This window comes from Thamnophis sirtalis, unplaced genomic scaffold, assembly GCF_051295495.1.
Source record: "Thamnophis sirtalis isolate CommonGarterSnake01/CBP01778 unplaced genomic scaffold, rThaSir2_p1.2 scaffold_5, whole genome shotgun sequence".
Classification (NCBI taxonomy): Eukaryota; Metazoa; Chordata; class Lepidosauria; order Squamata; family Natricidae; genus Thamnophis; species Thamnophis sirtalis.
In genome coordinates this window covers 125,132,607-125,149,349 of record NW_028261385.1, presented here as the reverse complement: position 1 = coordinate 125,149,349, position 16,743 = coordinate 125,132,607, and the positions used below count along the sequence as shown (strand labels likewise).

Genomic DNA, 16,743 nt, shown 5'->3' with positions numbered 1-16,743 from the left:
TTGCTTACTGCTAGATATATTTTAATAAACATGGATTTGTGGAAATTACTTCAAGTTTTAGTATGGATGCGACCCAGTTGGAGATAAAATAGCATTAAGGCTGATGTTTTGAAAGAACAATGCCTTTTATGGCATAGATTGCATACCATTACGACAACTACCATAGTTATTGAGTATATAATTTTATAAATGGTATACATTAAGGAATGGCAACTTGGTCTTCACAAAATATTTTATATTTCAACTATACCATTTTTTACCATTAATCTGGTTGACTGGAGTGGAACTCCAAGTCTCTATGTTAGGAAAAAGCATAACCATAACAGTGATGGAATTCAAAAAGTTTTACTACCAGTTCCATGGGTGTGGCTTGGTGGGCATAGCGTGGTTTGGTGGGCGTAGCTTGGTTGGTGTGGCAGGGGAAGGATACTGTAAAATCTCCATTCCTTCCCCACTCCAGGGGAAGGATACTGCAAAATCCCCATTTCCTCCCAATCAGCTGGGACTCGGGAGGCAGAGAATAGATGGGGTGGAACAGTGGTGGGTTTCAAAAATTGTTGGAACCTACTCTGTGGGTGTGGCCTCCTTTGTGGGAGTGGCTTGACACCCATGTGACCAGATGGGAGTGGCTTGCCACCCATGTGACCGGATATGAAATTATGAATTAGTACTTAGGTTGGTCCAGGTAACTATTCAGAAACTCTGGCATTGAAGCATGCAAGTCTTAAAGCTGTCAAGTTACAAGATCCTTGCCAGTGGTGGGTTTCAAAAAATTTTGGAACCTCTTCTGTAGGTGTGGCCTGCTTTCCGTGTCCATTGGTGGAACCTCTTCTAACCGGTTCGGTAGATTTGACGAACCGGTTCTACCGAATAGGTGCGAACTGGTAGGAACCCACCTCTGGGGTGGAGCCAGTCAGAGGTAGTATTTACCAGTTCTCCCAACTACTCAGAATTTCCACTACCGGTTCTCCAGAACTGGTCAGAACCTACTGAATACCAACTCTGAACCATAGATATTTGGAGATGGATAAGTTTCAGAAGGAGGAAAGTCAATCTGAGATTCCCATTTACTCTGAGACCCCCATCTTCATCACAGTGTTAAAGATAAAAGTACGCATCTTCAGTAGAGGGATATTGCATTTTTTGACAACAGTACAAAGAAGCTGGGATAAGAGGGTTCAGATTTAGTTCCTTCTTTCTACTCCCATCCTGATCCTCCAAGCATGGCTAAGATTCTGTTAAGGGTTTTGCATGCTGAGCTGATCAAGCAAGGATTTTTACATATTTAGCACCGGATGCTGAATTTGGAGTGCTTTGTTCTGCCCAACATTTCTTTGTGTATCTACACCATTATTCCTGGATTGTGAAGTTTTATTTGTGAAGTTTATTCAGTGGTTTATTTACAGAGAGAAAAGGCCAGGTCTTTCTTTCAAAGCTGCCTATTTCTAGAAATGATATGAATTTTTTTTAATGTGGAGGAAGAAAAGGTAAATTATAGGCTAAGCATGGGCTAGAGGCCTTTTTCCCCTCTAGTTTATTTAGAATTGGAAAAAATAACATGTCAGAAGTCCTTACCTGTCATTCCTGAAATGATTTCCAGGAGAGGAAAAAGAGAGCACTGTGGTTTCCTCCTCTAAGGAGACCATCTGAATGCTGAGAAGACCACTCAGGTCATGATGCTGAATCATTTTTGTCCAGAGTGAAGTGTTCCAAAATACAAGGGGTGTGTGGGTTACATTTTATTTTCCATGTCAAATTCAGTTCAGTCTATTATTATGGGAAAGAGTTATTTGTGAAATCACCAAGACTATAACATCTCTGCTTTGGCAATCCTAAAATTAAGTACTATCTTTGTTATCTGCATAATCATTATTCTGAATTTTTGCTTTATCACAATGAACTATTTCAGAAGTTCAAGAGAATGAATATGATTGTTGTAAATTCTATTAAAGTGAAATAGATGAATGAGAATATAATTAAGTGTGTTTATACATTTGTTTGTGGTTTCAGTATTTTATATTAAAATGCAATTGTGTCCATTGCAATTTAATGTAATATAATATCAATCAATCAAACATTTTGAAAATTATTTTAAATACCTTTATAACTATGATGCTTTATGAAAAGTGCTAAGAAAATCTATAGGGAAGCCATTTTTATTTGTTTTATTTTTCTGTAGAATCCCCAGATACAAAAGAGCCTAATCCAGTGCCTCATGCAACTTGTGAAGAAGATCAAGCTGATGGTATGTCTTCTAAAATCCTTTACAGAATCATAATACATAGTTTGATGGGATCACCAGTTCTTTTCGTTAATAAAATCAATTTGCTTCTTCACATCTTAAATCAGCTTGTTTCATACATGGCTAAGGGCAACACTCCAAGACTTCAATAATCAATTTCAGTAGTGTAATCTCTAATTTTGTACACATGTTCTGATCAATACCATATTTATTAGAAATGAAGATGAGTTTTCCTCCCCAAATGTGATTTAAGAATGGGGTCATCTTATATGCTTTGAAAATACTGAAAGCGAACAGGAGAGTTGAAAGGCAACTAATGAGAGGGCAGTTGAAAACAAGGGATATGAATCCAAGCAAAAGAAAAGAAAAAGCTGCTATATATCATAAATCCACAGGGACAGATACCATTGCCCTTCCTTCTCTCTGTTACTCTCTTATCATTAGAATCTCTTGGGCCATAAAAATGCTATCTCAGTGGATAATGGGGGTCTTTACTATGCTCAGCTTTTACGTAAAGATGGGAATAAAATGAGAATGAAGGTAGCATGATAACTGAACAAGACTGAAACTCCTGTGCAAAACTTACCTGGGAGTAACAGATACTGAATTCCATGAGATTTGCTGTAGTACAAGATTGGGGAGGGTACCTTGTATTTGCAGCCTAGCACAAAGACTTCTACAGGACAAGCCTATAGATACCTAGGATAGAGCATCATGAACTAAATGGTACTTAGTACACAATAAGGATGCATGAGCCCAGATAGCTTCTCCTCCCTTCTCTGAAGTACAATAGTTTGTATGTGAAATATTTCTGTGCAGGTGGGGGATAAAGTGATTTTGCAAACCATTACTTTAGAGACAATTCATTTTATCCAATTGTCATTAATTCAATTCACCAGCTTGATGATGTTTTCTAGTGTAGGTAATGAAACATCTGCAAGAAAACAGCCAAGGGCCCCTCATTTCAACTCTGAATTACGAATATTCTCCTTTATCAATATCAATTAACACTATATTTTTCACCAGCCCTCCCTTTCTAGAGAAGGGCCTGTGGCATGCATTTGTTTCACTCTTTCCTGAATCCAGATTAAAAGAAACAAGATCATTGGAAATATTCTAGTCCTGCTTTATAACCCTAGTTGTGGCAGACCCACATACTCATTTATTGAATTGACTTCAGCTTCCCTAGTTACCAGAGTAGGAACTGGACAATTTGCAGAAGTTTTGCCTCTTTGTGTCTATCTTCCTGTATGGAAGGACTGTCTTAAATAGAGGAACATCTTCCTTTCAGTGAAATAAAGTAGCCTTTTTATTGCTAAACATTTCTTAAATTAGAAATGCACATTAATATCATACTGACATCATTTTTCCATTCTTTATTACAATAGGACTGCAAGATGATTCCTCAGAAGTTGAAATGAATACTCAGGCAGATTCTCAGATCTCTTACATGGAAGCTGAAGGTAGCTTTTGTTCAAAAGAAGAGGGGAAATGTTCAAAATGTTCAATCGATTATTTATAAAGTCCACACCATTTGAAACATTATTTTTAATTATGACTAGTATTTAAATATAGATCTAGGGAACAAATGTCTTCTTTATATTCTAGTTTGGGACACTGAACAAGAAATAATTGTAGATTCCAGAGAATTTCCACTATTAAAATGGTTTTGTGGAAAATGTATTATTCCTCTTAGCGTGTCTGTGTTAAATTTTACTGAATAGTCCAATCATCTTTTCTATACACCTATTTCGTTTATTTTGAATTTAATAAAAATTTAGATATATTTGTACTGAAAGTTTCTCAGCCCAAATAACCAGTGGATTAGAACCACTTAGCATTAAATTAAAATTTCCCAACTAGGCAAGCTGTTTACTGACATGCGAGTTTCATTAAGAGTTAAGTTCAAGTCCTATAAACAGGAAACTCTGTATTGATAGCCATTTCATGAAACTGGGTTTTTATGGACTAATTCAAGATGTGAGTGAGGTCTTTAGTTGGATTGACTAAAGCAACGTATTACCTAGTATACGCCTTATAACCATGTGGTGTACTATTTGGGGGAAATGTTGTAAACTATACTAATGTTATATCTCCTGGTCACTATTCTGTATAATCTCCCCCAACACCTCTTTTCAGATACTTTGATAACCCAGGAGGAGACAGTAAAGGAAGAGAAACCTCAGGATCCTGAAGTAGACAAAACTAATCAGGAGAGCAAAGAACAAGATAAAGGTAACTTCATGTGTAAATGCAAGATCGCAAACTATGTTTGTGAATTACATTTCTCCTTTGGTTGATAGGCACATAAAGCATGACTTCCTTCCTTCCTTCCTTCCTTCCTTTCTTCCTTAAAATACAGGACAATAAGGATTTTTTTTAAATGTTTTCTGAGATTGATTCAAAATATTTTGGGAAAATAAATAGTATTCGAATTAAAAGAGTAGGGTATTTGCTAAATTCTTGGAATGCATTAAGAGCCTAGTTGACAATTCCACTAAGATATTTTTAAAAAAGAGTTCATTTGCATGCAATACATGTGTCTAGCTTGTGCCCAGTGATTCTGTGCAATTGTTTGTCATCAAATGGACGTTTCCTAATTTTAAAACACTTACTGTTAATAACAAGGACATCCTTTCATACAGAGATTAAATAATTTAAAATAAAAATTAGATACGGTCTTTACTGAAAATCCAGGTCATTTCTAACTATAGCTTTGTAACAATGAACTTACAGGTGGTTTAATTGCAAACCCATATTTGTAATATTGACACTTTTCTGCATTGGAAACTTAGGTTATAGCACTTACCTTCTTCATTGCGCATATCCAGCTTCACAACATTTTCATTTTTTTATTGCATTGCAATTCCAAGTTGAGACTAATCACACCTTCTTTATTCTGCATGATGTTAATGGTATCAGAGTTGTGTTTCATTACTGACAGTGATAATAGAATTGATATAATCCTTCCTGCAAATCCAGGTAAATGGTGTTATTCTTTTTTTTCTTTTTTTTTGCAGAGCTAGCTTAGGGAATGCAAACTCATTCAAGCTGCAAATGCCAAAACCATTATGCTAATTTCCTCTGCACAGAAATTATTTACATTTTATTTTATGCCTCATCAGAAGCAAGGCAAATCAAATGTACCTTCATTACTTGTACCTTTCCTTCTAACACCTTTCTGTCCCTTACAGCTTGCATTTAACACCCAGTGGGTGCATTATATTTCACCATCTGTTCTACCTAAGATTCAGCTATGGAGTATTTGAAAAGTTAATGTCCAATCTTTCCTTCAACAGATAACTAGTTTGGTTGGTTGATTGATTAATTAATTTGTTGGTTACTTTTCTTGGCATCTTCTTTTTCTAAAAGTAAGAGATTGAAAAATGAAAAAAATGATATTTGGGTCCCCTTTATCTGCAGTATACAGTTTAGGGTTCTGTTGCTAAAGCATCTCATGTTTGACAAGTGCAAACACAGTAACTTCCATCACAAAAATAGATAACTCTTTGCATTTACTTTGATACCTTTGGATCACACTGTAGAGATGTAATCTGGAGACTGGCTAATTCCTCCATTCCAACTTGGATGCTAAAGCTTACCATTAAAGAGTTAAATAAAAAAATAACATTGGTGGCAATTAATGTATTTTACAGATTAGATATAGTTAATGATGTAATCTCTCTTCTATGGTTTCTGCTCAGTTTATACTGAGGACCCAGATTGTTGGGGGCAATATGCTGACTCTGTAAACCGCTTAGAGAGGGCTGAAAGCCCTATGAAGCGGTATATAAATCTAATTGCTATTGCTATTGCTATACAATCCAGCAGAGGTGAGCTGCACAGATCTCTTCCATTATGCAGTGACATCTGTTGGGATCTAAGAAGCATGCCTTCTCTGTTGCAGCACCTGCCCTATGGAATATTTCCTATCTCCAAATATACCCTAACAACCCACACCCCACATCAATCCTGACTATGCTAAAAAGAATTCTGAAAAGTTGACTCTTTGCCCAGGCTTTGGGTTAGAGTAAGTGGCAGGTCCGATGGGTTTTATTGCTTTTAAATTATTGCTTTGAGAATAATATTGAATATTATTTATTATTCCTTTTTAATATACTGTATTTATTTATTCTAAACATCTGGGTTTTTAATTGTATTTTAGGATTGATTTCATTGTATGCTACCTAGACCTGTTATAGGGTTAGGTAGAGAGAGAAAAGAGAGAGAAAGAAAGAGGGGAGGGGAGAGAAATGGATGCCTTATGATTGTAGGCTATTGTGTTTTATTCCAGTAAGCTTTAGGTTCTGTTGCTTAGAGTCCCTTACTTCTGGTTTCTGGAAATTTAAACTTGGCCATTCTGAATTTTCCAGACTGAACAGAAGAATCCAATTCAACAACTAGATTGTTGCTCCCTGACTTTTCTTAGCCTGGGAGTTGAGGCACTCTTTCTGTGTAATGGAAGGTAAATTGGTTTGCCTTCCTTAGTAGGAAATGCCTTTCTCTTTCCCTACCATATCTTTGGAGCCAAATAAAGATTTTTCACTCTACACACAGCATGAAGATGCCTCAGTAAAGCTTGAGAGAGAAGATTGTGGGGACAGAGACAACCGTTACTGTATACTATGCATTTGCTTAAATATACTGTATCTTAGCAAGAGTTCTATACTAATTTCACACACCAGAGTTGGTGAAATGAATCCCAGAATATATGTGACATAAAAAACTGATTATTGATTTTATTCTTTTTGATGATGACTTGGAACACAATACTAGATCTTGTCTTATGTATCAAAGATTGGGTAACATCAATTTTCAAAGCTGGCCCTATCAATGTACCCTGGCGTATATCAGCCACCTCCTTCCTATCATCCAATCTGCCATCCAATCTAAGGGGGCCTGCTGAAATGCCCCCTTCCCCTTCCCTTTCCCTGGGGGGTATATAGGTATCAGGCCTTTTCTATATGCTCCCACATGCTTTCCATGGGGGTTGTATAGCTATCTCCCACTTGGGATTCTGCAAGATTGTAAAGTTATTGTATTTTAATTGTACTGTTGAACCCTGGTTAACGATTCTCTTGCACTCTACATTTGTTTTTGTTCTATTCTATCTAGTTTGCATTTTATTTATTTTTCAAGCATATATGCTTTCCAGAGTCTTGTGGGTGGGGTGCTCTACAAATATTAAAAGAAAACAAAGAAAGCATAAATATCTAAGGGGGAAATATTGGCAGGACTACATATTTGAATTACCAGATCTACTGTAAAAATTGCTGTCAGGAGTCTGTGTTATATTAAGGCTAACTAAAATAAGCAATAAACAAACATTGAGAACCAGTGCAATTTTTCTATTGTCAAGTTGTGAAGAATTAAACCGTGCTTGCGTTGCTAAAAGCACTTGGTTTCATAGAGTTACAACTGCAGGCATTTGTGGGCCTCTGAGGAAGACCTGTCCCCTCTAGCAAATATCTTTTTTATTGATGGAGAAGCACGTCTCACTTATCTCCCTTGGATATTTATCCAAGTAGACAGGATTAGGATTTCCCATTTAACGCTCAGAGAACACCTTCACAGTGAGATACTGAAGAGGAAGCCAAGGAATAAATATTGTATAATCTGTGTCATGTGTACTGAACCTGCCAGTTTTCATTGAGAGTTACAACAAAGTGCATTTTGATCAGCATAATCCCTATATGATTTTTGAACATTAGAATGACTCTTTCCAGGTGAGAAGTTTGTTCCATCATCTTTCTAATGAGGTATAAAACAAAATTAATTTAATATTGGTTGATATCCTCGTTATCATCCTGTTTTCCTTTTGCCTCCAGTGGCACAAAACTCTGGGATGCCTGCCAATCAATTCAACTAATCAAATATCCTCCTTCCTTCCACCCTCTCTCCAAACTGGTCAATTAAAGATTTTCTTTGCCACCCACTCACAGGTCTTTAAGACTCCAAAACACCAGAGTGTTTCAAGACCAATAAACAAACTCACAAGCCCTCTTCACATCATGAAATGGTTTATTAGTGATATAGTCTCCCCATCCCTAACTATCTATTTGTTTATTAATGAACACAGCATAAGCTCTTGGAAAGTAGTGACATGATTGAAAAAAGTATCTGACCACATGAATTATAATCGGAACTGCTTGTACTGTAAGTGAGAGGAAAGTATGCAAAAATGAATATTCAAGTGCATGGTTTGGGAATAAAAACCTGCAGAACCCATCCAGATGTTACAAAGTTGATCTTGACCTAAATTAATGAGCTCCATAAAAGAAAGAAATGATTTGGTATAGAAACTTGGAGAGGCACAGAAAAACACTGAAGTAGAGGAATGAAAGTGTAGCCTTGGTTTGGCAGCTAAGTTCAGAGTCTTTCAACTAAAAGTATTCTAAAAAATGGGTCAGAGGTGGTATTCAGCAGGTTCTGACCAGTTCTGGAGAATCGGTAGCAGAAATTTTGAGTAGTTCGGAGAACTGGTAAATACCACCTCTGACTAGCCCTGCCCCCATCTATTCTCTGCCTCCAGAGTCCCAACTGATCCAGAGGAAATTGGGATTTTGCAGCATCCTTCCCCTGGAGTGGAGTGGGAATGGATATTTTACAGTATCCTTCCCCTGCTACACCCATCAAGCCATGCCCACTAAGCCACACACACAGAACTGGTGGTAAAAAAATAATAATCCCACCACAGGAATGGCTCCATGATTAAGTAAAAAAAACCCCACCTTCGTTAGCCTTTTTTGTTTTTAAAGTACTGAATGAAAAGTACTGCAACTTAATTCTTAAGTCTTAAAGAAACATGTATATGGGATCTTTTCCCATTGATCACTGAAGATTGATTACAATGGAGCTTGCTGCAATTTCCATTTCTTCTCAGTACCCTACCCACTCACCCACCTGGCCAAGTGCTTGACTGAAAACTTGTATTCATTATTTAAAAATATTTCCTTCTAATGAAGTGTTTTGCTTTGAAAAGTGCTTGCTCCGTTTCTTAATTGATGGATTAAAAAATACTGCTGTGTCCAATACACAGATGAATAGCAGTAATATTACATTAGAGGTCTGTATTTTTATTTCAAACTTTACTAATATTCATAGGTTTGTCTGCACAGAGAGAAAGAAAAACATATGCCTATTCTTTGAAATGGGACGTGGTGGCTCAGTGGGTAAGACACTGAGCTTGTCGATCAGAAGGTCGGCAGTTCAGCATTTCGAATCCCTAGTGCCACGTAATGGAGTGAGCTCCCATTACTTGTCCCAGCTTCTGCTAACCTAGCAGTTCAAAAGCAGGTAAAAAATGCAAGTAGAAAAATAGGTACCACTTTGGTGGGAAGGTAACAGTGCACCTTCGGCCATATGACCATGGAGATGTCTTCAGACAGCGCTGGCTCTTCAGCTTAGAAATGGAGATGACCACTGTCTCTAGAGCCGGAAACGACTAGCACGCATGTGTGGGGGAACCTTTATCTTTACCTTATTCTTTGAAATATGTTCTTAACTCCAGTCTTATAAAAATTATTTTCCCCCATGAAAATGAATGAATGTGCCATTTTTTAAAAAATTAACCAAAAAGTAAAGCAAGTAATCCGATGGGGATGGGAGAAGGTAAGAGTCAGAATTCATTTATTTATTATTAATTAAATTTAGATGCCGCCGTGAGTCACTCCAACAATTAGATGGGTGTCATATAAATTTAATAAATAAATAATACATTTGGCTTAAAACCTAACCAGGTGATAGCAAATGGGGGTATCCATGGATTTCTTTTTTTCTGGGCTGTCCATGGAATTCTTACGAGTCTTCCCCAACATCAAAATTCAAAAGCGTCAGTACTCTTCCTTCTAAGTGGGAATGAATTAAAATTATGACAAAACTCATAAATGACAGGAGAAGTGCTCAGCAACCTCTCATGTTCAAGTGACAGGTGAGATTTAGCTCAGACAGCCTTTCAAGTTTAAATAGAATGCATAAATTTATTGTATGAAAAGGCAGAAAGAAGCAAATTTAACATCGAAGAAAAGGCATAGGCCTATTAGTAGATGCATGATGGACATACAGGTATGTATATGCATAGTTTGTCATAGAGGGATGGACAACCTTTCAGAGATTAAGAGATATACTTAAGAAAAGGGTAGGATCAGGACCATAATGACACTAAAATATCTAGGAATGGGGCTTTTGAAAAGCTCCACTGGACAATAGGATGCCTAACATATGCTTGCTTGGTACCTTAAGATTGTAGATTTAGATTGTAGATTTATTTATTTATAGGCCGCCCTTTTCCCTGAGGGTACTCAGGGCGGCTTACAATCAAAAAGGAAGGGGAGTGTAGGACAATACGAAAAAAGAAATGTGCACAAAGTAAATTAGACAATAAAACTCAACATTCACTCAGCATTCGGGAGGGGCGAAAATAAGATTATCCCCAGGCCTGACGGGTTAGCCAGTTCTTGAGGGCTGTGCGGAAGGCCTGGACGGTGGTGAGGGTACGAATCTCCACGGGGAGATTGTTCCATAGTGTCGGAGCCGCAACAGAGAAGGCTCTCCTCCGAGTAGTCGCCAGTCGGCACTGACTGGCGGATGGAATACGGAGGAGGCCAACTCTATGCGATCTGATGGGACGCAGGGAGGTAATTGGCAGAAGGCGGTCTCTCAAATAGCCAGATCCACTACCATGGAGCGCTTTATAGGTGGTGAGTAGGACCTTGAAGTGCACCCGGAGATCAACAGGTAGCCAGTGCAGCTCACGGAGGATCGGTGTTATGTGGGCGAACCGTGGTGCGCCCACGATCACTCGCGCGGCCGCATTCTGGACTAGCTGAAGTCTTCGGATGCTCTTCAAGGGCAGCCCCATGTAGAGCACATTACAGTATTCCAGCCTAGAGATCACAAGGGCTCGAGTGACTGTTGTGAGGGCCTCCCGATTCAGGTAGGGCCGCAACTGGCGCACCAGGCGAACCTGGGCAAATGCCCCCCTGGTCACAGCTGAGAGATGGTGGTCAAAAGTTAGCTGTGAATCCAGGAGGACTCCCAAGTTGCGGGCCCTTTCTGAAGGGTTTAAATTTTGTCCTCCCAGCCTGAGTGATGGTATGTTGGTCAAATTTTTGGGAGGGAAACACAACAGCCACTCGGTCTTGTCTGGGTTGAGTATCAGCTTGTTTGCTCTCATCCAGTCTTTAACGGCTTCCAGTCCCCGGTTCATCACGTCCACCGCTTCATTGAGTTGGCACGGGGCGGACAGATACAACTGAGTATCGTCCGCATATTGGTGATATTTTATCCCGTGCCTTCGGATGATCTCGCCCAGCGGTTTCATGTAAATGTTAAATAGTAGGGGGGATAGGACCGACCCCTGCGGCACCCCATAGGTTAGGGGCCTCAGGGACGATCTCTGCCCCCCCACTAACACCGACTGCGACCTGTCCGAGAGATAGGAGGAGAACCACTGCAAGACAGTGCCGCCCACCCCTATCTCCCGCAGTCGTCGCAGAAGGATACCATGGTCGATGGTATCGAAAGCCGCTGAGAGGTCCAGGAGAACTAGGATGGAAGCATGGCCTCCATTCCTAGCTCTCCAGAGATCATCAGTCAATGCGACCAAAGCGGTTTCTGTGCTGTAACCGGGTCTGAAGCCAGACTGGAAGGGGTCAAGATAGTTAGCTTTCTCCTTCTCAACAACCTTCCCTACAAAGGGGAGGTTGGAGACTGGACGATAGTTATTAAGAACAGCTGGATCCAGAGACGGCTTCTTCAGGAGGGGTCTTACCACCGCTGTCTTAAGCGCGGTGGGAAAGTACCCCTCCCGAAGAGAAGCGGTAACAACCGCCTGGATCCAGCCTCGTGTCACCTCACTGCTGTTGGCAACCAGCCAGGAGGGACACGGGTCCAGTATGCAGGTGGAGGCACTCACAGCTCGCATAGCCTTGTCCACATCCCCAGAGGCAACTTCCTGAAACTTAAGCATAAAAGAAAGCTTGTACGTAGCCCTCCAGAATCCTGAATGGGCAACCATGCAGACTGATATATTTTTCTGCCAAAATGAACCATAAATCATACACAACTTTTAGTTATTTGTCATCAGTAATACAACTGAATGGATGGCTGATCTGGAGGCTGCCAGAAGGACATTTAGAAGCTGCTAGTTTTTTTTTCTTGTGCCATACTGGATTAAACAGCTTTATTAATAATTTTTAAAGAGAAAAGATAATTAGGCTTGTCCAATAAGGAATGGAAGAAGCTATTAAAATAGTAGGAAATAATGGACTTGCAGGCTGGAAGAAGCTATGTGAAAAAAGACAGGTGGGGAGTCAAAATGGATAGAGCAGGAGATAAAAAGAAAGGATATAAAGCAAGAAGTTTTGTCATTATTATTCCCTATTGCAAAAGGTAAACACAAAATAGTTTTATTTTCAGGTTAGAAACAAAAGCTTAAAAAGCACATGACCAAACTTCAGTTATTCAGTTTTTAGACATAAAAGAAAATGAGATTAAATATCTTAAGCTTTTATTGGACATAGTTAAGAATTGTGTTGTTCTAAAAGAAGCAAGGAAATCACTATGTAATTTTAGCAGCAACTGTGCAGAGAGAAAACAAAAGCAGGCTATTACTTGCTTTAAAAAGTAGAATGTAAGATTTTAATTTGATATTTCTCATGAAGTCTAGGTTTGATTTTTGAGCAGCACTACTACTGGTCTAGCAACAGAGCTAGCAACAAACATGGAGAATGCAAATTCCTGCGAGGAGCCAAAAGGGCACATCAAAATGACTAGTTAAAATAATAGAACCAGGCTGAGGGCTTAATGGGCATTCATTACATTAACAGGAATAAAATGTTCTTTCCAAGTATGCAGTGCAAAGGGCTTTAAGCAATGGAGACAAATAAGTGATTCTATGAAAGAAAAATTCATCATGTTAGAACAGAGATACTAGATAAGAATGATGTGGAATAAACTTGGTCAACGTGCATTTTGGAAAAAAGAGCAGGTGGGGGGGAGATGCATAATACCATTCCTGGTCCTATTTATTCCTTCTCCTCCTCCCTCCTCCTCCTCCTCTTCCTCCTCCTAGATATGAGTCAAAAAGACAAGGCATCAAACAAGTTTCTCACATTACATTAGGTAATTGCCGTTTGATTCAGCTTTTCTATTCAACATCTACTCAAATTTTCTGGGTTCCCTATTGCAATATTTTCTAGATGGGCATTTAAGAATTTATTTTGCTGCCATCATAATATCTATCACCTTATTGTTAATTAACTTTGAATATGTGAATATAGATAGGGCAAAATGGACTAAGCCTGGATATACATCTGAGAGCCCATAATATAATTTAGAATTATTTGAACTGAATCTTTTACTGATTTTCTTTTCTCTTTATAATCATTTCCATTATTTTTGTTCTGTTCTGTGTTATTTCTTTGATTCCAGGAGACACTGTGTTTCTCCATTTTAATTGCTCTGATTTTCCTGAAACGTAAAATTACTTTCAGAAAGAATGAATGGCATGTATGCCACTGAGATGGAAATGTGTATTTACTTTCCTGTGCAATGTCTATGTAAATTAACTCAAATCAATTGATAATCCTTGAATTGAAACTTTATAACTGATTTTTTAACATTATACAAATTTTCCCACGTGCTTCTTATTCTGATCCAGTTTGTACTGTTTTTGGTATTTTGGTTTTGATTTACTACCTTTCTGATTTATAGCTCGGGGAATTGGTTGAAACCCATTTTACTGTCCGTGTAAATGGGTCAATATTCTGCTCCATCAGGGTTTTTTTAAATAGTTTTTATAATATCTGTAAAAAATAAATCAAGTTTTATTTTGCACTTGTATCTAACTTATGAAAATTATCTAAGCAATTTTACTTAATGTTACATGTTGTAAATATCAATTCTGTGAGCAGTACAAAAGCAGCCCAAATTTCTGTGATGTTATATAGTTCATTTTGCCAATGTCCCCATATAAAGCTTTTAAGTATATGCTATTTTGAAAAATGCAACTGCCTTGTTTTGAGAAATGTTATTTTCCAAAGATATGTCTTACAAAATGCTGTCCTATATTGTTTAAAATACTTTTCAACCTAACTTGCTCTATATGGTTGTACTGGGAAAAATGAGAGGCCTGTATATCCTACCTTGAGTTCCTGGAGGAAAGGCATTTATTTATATGCTCTTGGCAATAGCACAGACTTATATACCGCTTTACAGTGCTTTACAGCCCTCTCTAAGCAGTTTGCAGAGTCAGCATATTGCCCCCAACAATTTGGATCCTCATTTTATCCACCTCAGAAGGATGGAAGGCTGAGTGAGCCTTGAGCCTGGTGAGATTTGAACTGCAAATTGCAGGCAGCCAGCAGGTAGCAGAAGTAGCCTGCAGTACTACACTCTACCCACTGCCCCACCATGACTAAATAAATAAATAAATAAGCAATAGTGGATTTGTGACCAGGGAAAGACACATGCTATCAGACTTCATTAAGTGGTTCAATCTACTCTAAAGTAGAGTTTGAACTGGAGGAGCTCTCAAATCCTATTGAAATCTTTTACATCCCTACTTTTTCTTTCATTATTAATTAAGAAGTTGTTTGTATTTACAGCTGGTGCTCTAATAGCAGCCTCTTTATTGGGGAGAAAATACACAAAGTATTATTTAGTTATGCCTTTAAAAGGTCAATTATAATATGATTATTCTAACACAGGGAAGAGGAACTGTACAATTTTCATCAGTGACAGTGTAGGAGCAGAATAACACAAACCACAGCTATACATTTCCTAAATAATATGTATTGATCATGTGTTGAATTGTTAATAAAAGGATACAGTATAGGGATATGTCATCTTTTGTGTTTTGTTTCCCCAGACGTTACTGTTCTTCCAAGAATGGCATTGTTTGCAATAAATATAAGTGACAAGAGTGGGATTTTGTGTCCTGTTCAATAAGATGCTGTAACGTTATATCTGTATGAGAACTATCTTCCACAGGACAATTTACTGGTTAAGGCTAGTATTTACAAGTCGAGTTGATCTTGCCAATTACACTGAAAACACTTCTGTTTCTGGTAGTTCAACATCAGCAGCCAGCTTTTCTCCTGTACATTCTTGCCCAATGCAAAAGTTTGTAGAACTTTTCAATAGTAGGATGTATAGAAGTATGTAGAGGAACCCCTATAATGTCAAATCAGCAAGCCTGTTACAGCAGTCAGGTTAGGGTTACGATCAAAATCAATGCCACAAAATGTTGTTCGTTCAATGCGAAAGCAATTACTTATGTCTAGATTGACAAAAGTACAGTTATTCAATAATACCAGCAAGTGAATTGTACTTTAGTATCCAATTAGTTAGTAACTTCTTGTTGTGTTTGTGCTTGACATAAGCCATAAGCTTACAGAACAGAATAATGGAATACATTTTCCTAGAGAATGAAGGATAAAATGTGCTCATTTTTGTTCATTTTTCTCTGTGCTTTTTATACGCATATTGAGTGAGATTACATGCAAAGAGGAGATTTTGAATGTTTATGAAAAGGTACAGTTTGGAATATTGTTTGTTTTTCTTAGCCTAGAAGGAATGCCTTTTGAAGGGGATATTGTGATTGAGAATAAGAACAGTAAAGCAATCTGATCGGATCCCCCCCACACACACACACACATTTTGTCACAATCATTTAACAGAAGTTGCTTTAATAGCAGACAACAAAAAGAAGACAGAACAGGAAAAGTAAAACATTTTATCCATGACAGAAAAGTAGGTGTTGTTATATTTGACTGCAGTTTTCACAGACAAAACACAACCCAGTAGCTTTTTGCCCTGCTTAATACTGGGCATTCTTAACAGAGAAATGTTTTGGCAATCTGAGATTCCTAATGTAACACAATTTGAGCTATTCGGTATAAGATAGTATTTGTGTCAGCTGTCAGTCAGAGATTTAGTAATTTGTGTAAGACCCTGAATGGAAAAAGAAGCTTATAAATGGAAATAGTATTCTTAGTATCATGGATAGCAAGCAGAGCTTTTGTCAAAATGACAAAATACATGTTGTGACATTATTGTACAAGCTCTGCACTTAGTGCTTGCATGTCTAACACAAGCATAAAAGGGAAGGAATTTTATGTTGCATCTTTCATCATTTGCCACCCTTTCTTGCAAATGCCCATGCTTAGTATGATTGAGTTAGATTTGTTAATATTTATACTATTTTAATATTTGGGCAATTCAGTGTTTGGAGAGCTCTAGCAATACCATTTTTTTAAAAAAATGCAAAGCCGGGGGTGGGGTGGGGGTGGGAATCACAATACTCTTGTATACCACATAAACATTTCTAAGCACAAATTAGATAATTAAATTGTTTAAAGAATTGATCAATTTTTGCCTGAAAACTCTGTAATTTAGCAGTTATTGTGTACTCAACCTCCGCACGTACAGTGAATGGAAAGGGATTTTTCTTCTTAATACATCCAAAGGATGTCTTCCTGACTAACATATATGCTACA

At 38.0% G+C, this 16,743-nt stretch overlaps 1 protein-coding gene across 1 annotated transcript in view; it reads left to right on the top strand.

The window, feature by feature from the left end:
* Nucleotides 1-16,743, top strand: part of MACROD2 (mono-ADP ribosylhydrolase 2) — a 1,059,851-nt gene that overhangs the window by 982,002 nt on the left and 61,106 nt on the right. Inside the window, exons 13-15 of the mRNA XM_087716844.1 lie at nucleotides 2,180-2,245; nucleotides 3,631-3,705; nucleotides 4,382-4,477. Of these exons, the coding sequence (XP_087572970.1) occupies nucleotides 2,180-2,245; nucleotides 3,631-3,705; nucleotides 4,382-4,477 (237 nt within the window). The remainder of the gene's footprint in view (nucleotides 1-2,179; nucleotides 2,246-3,630; nucleotides 3,706-4,381; nucleotides 4,478-16,743) is intronic.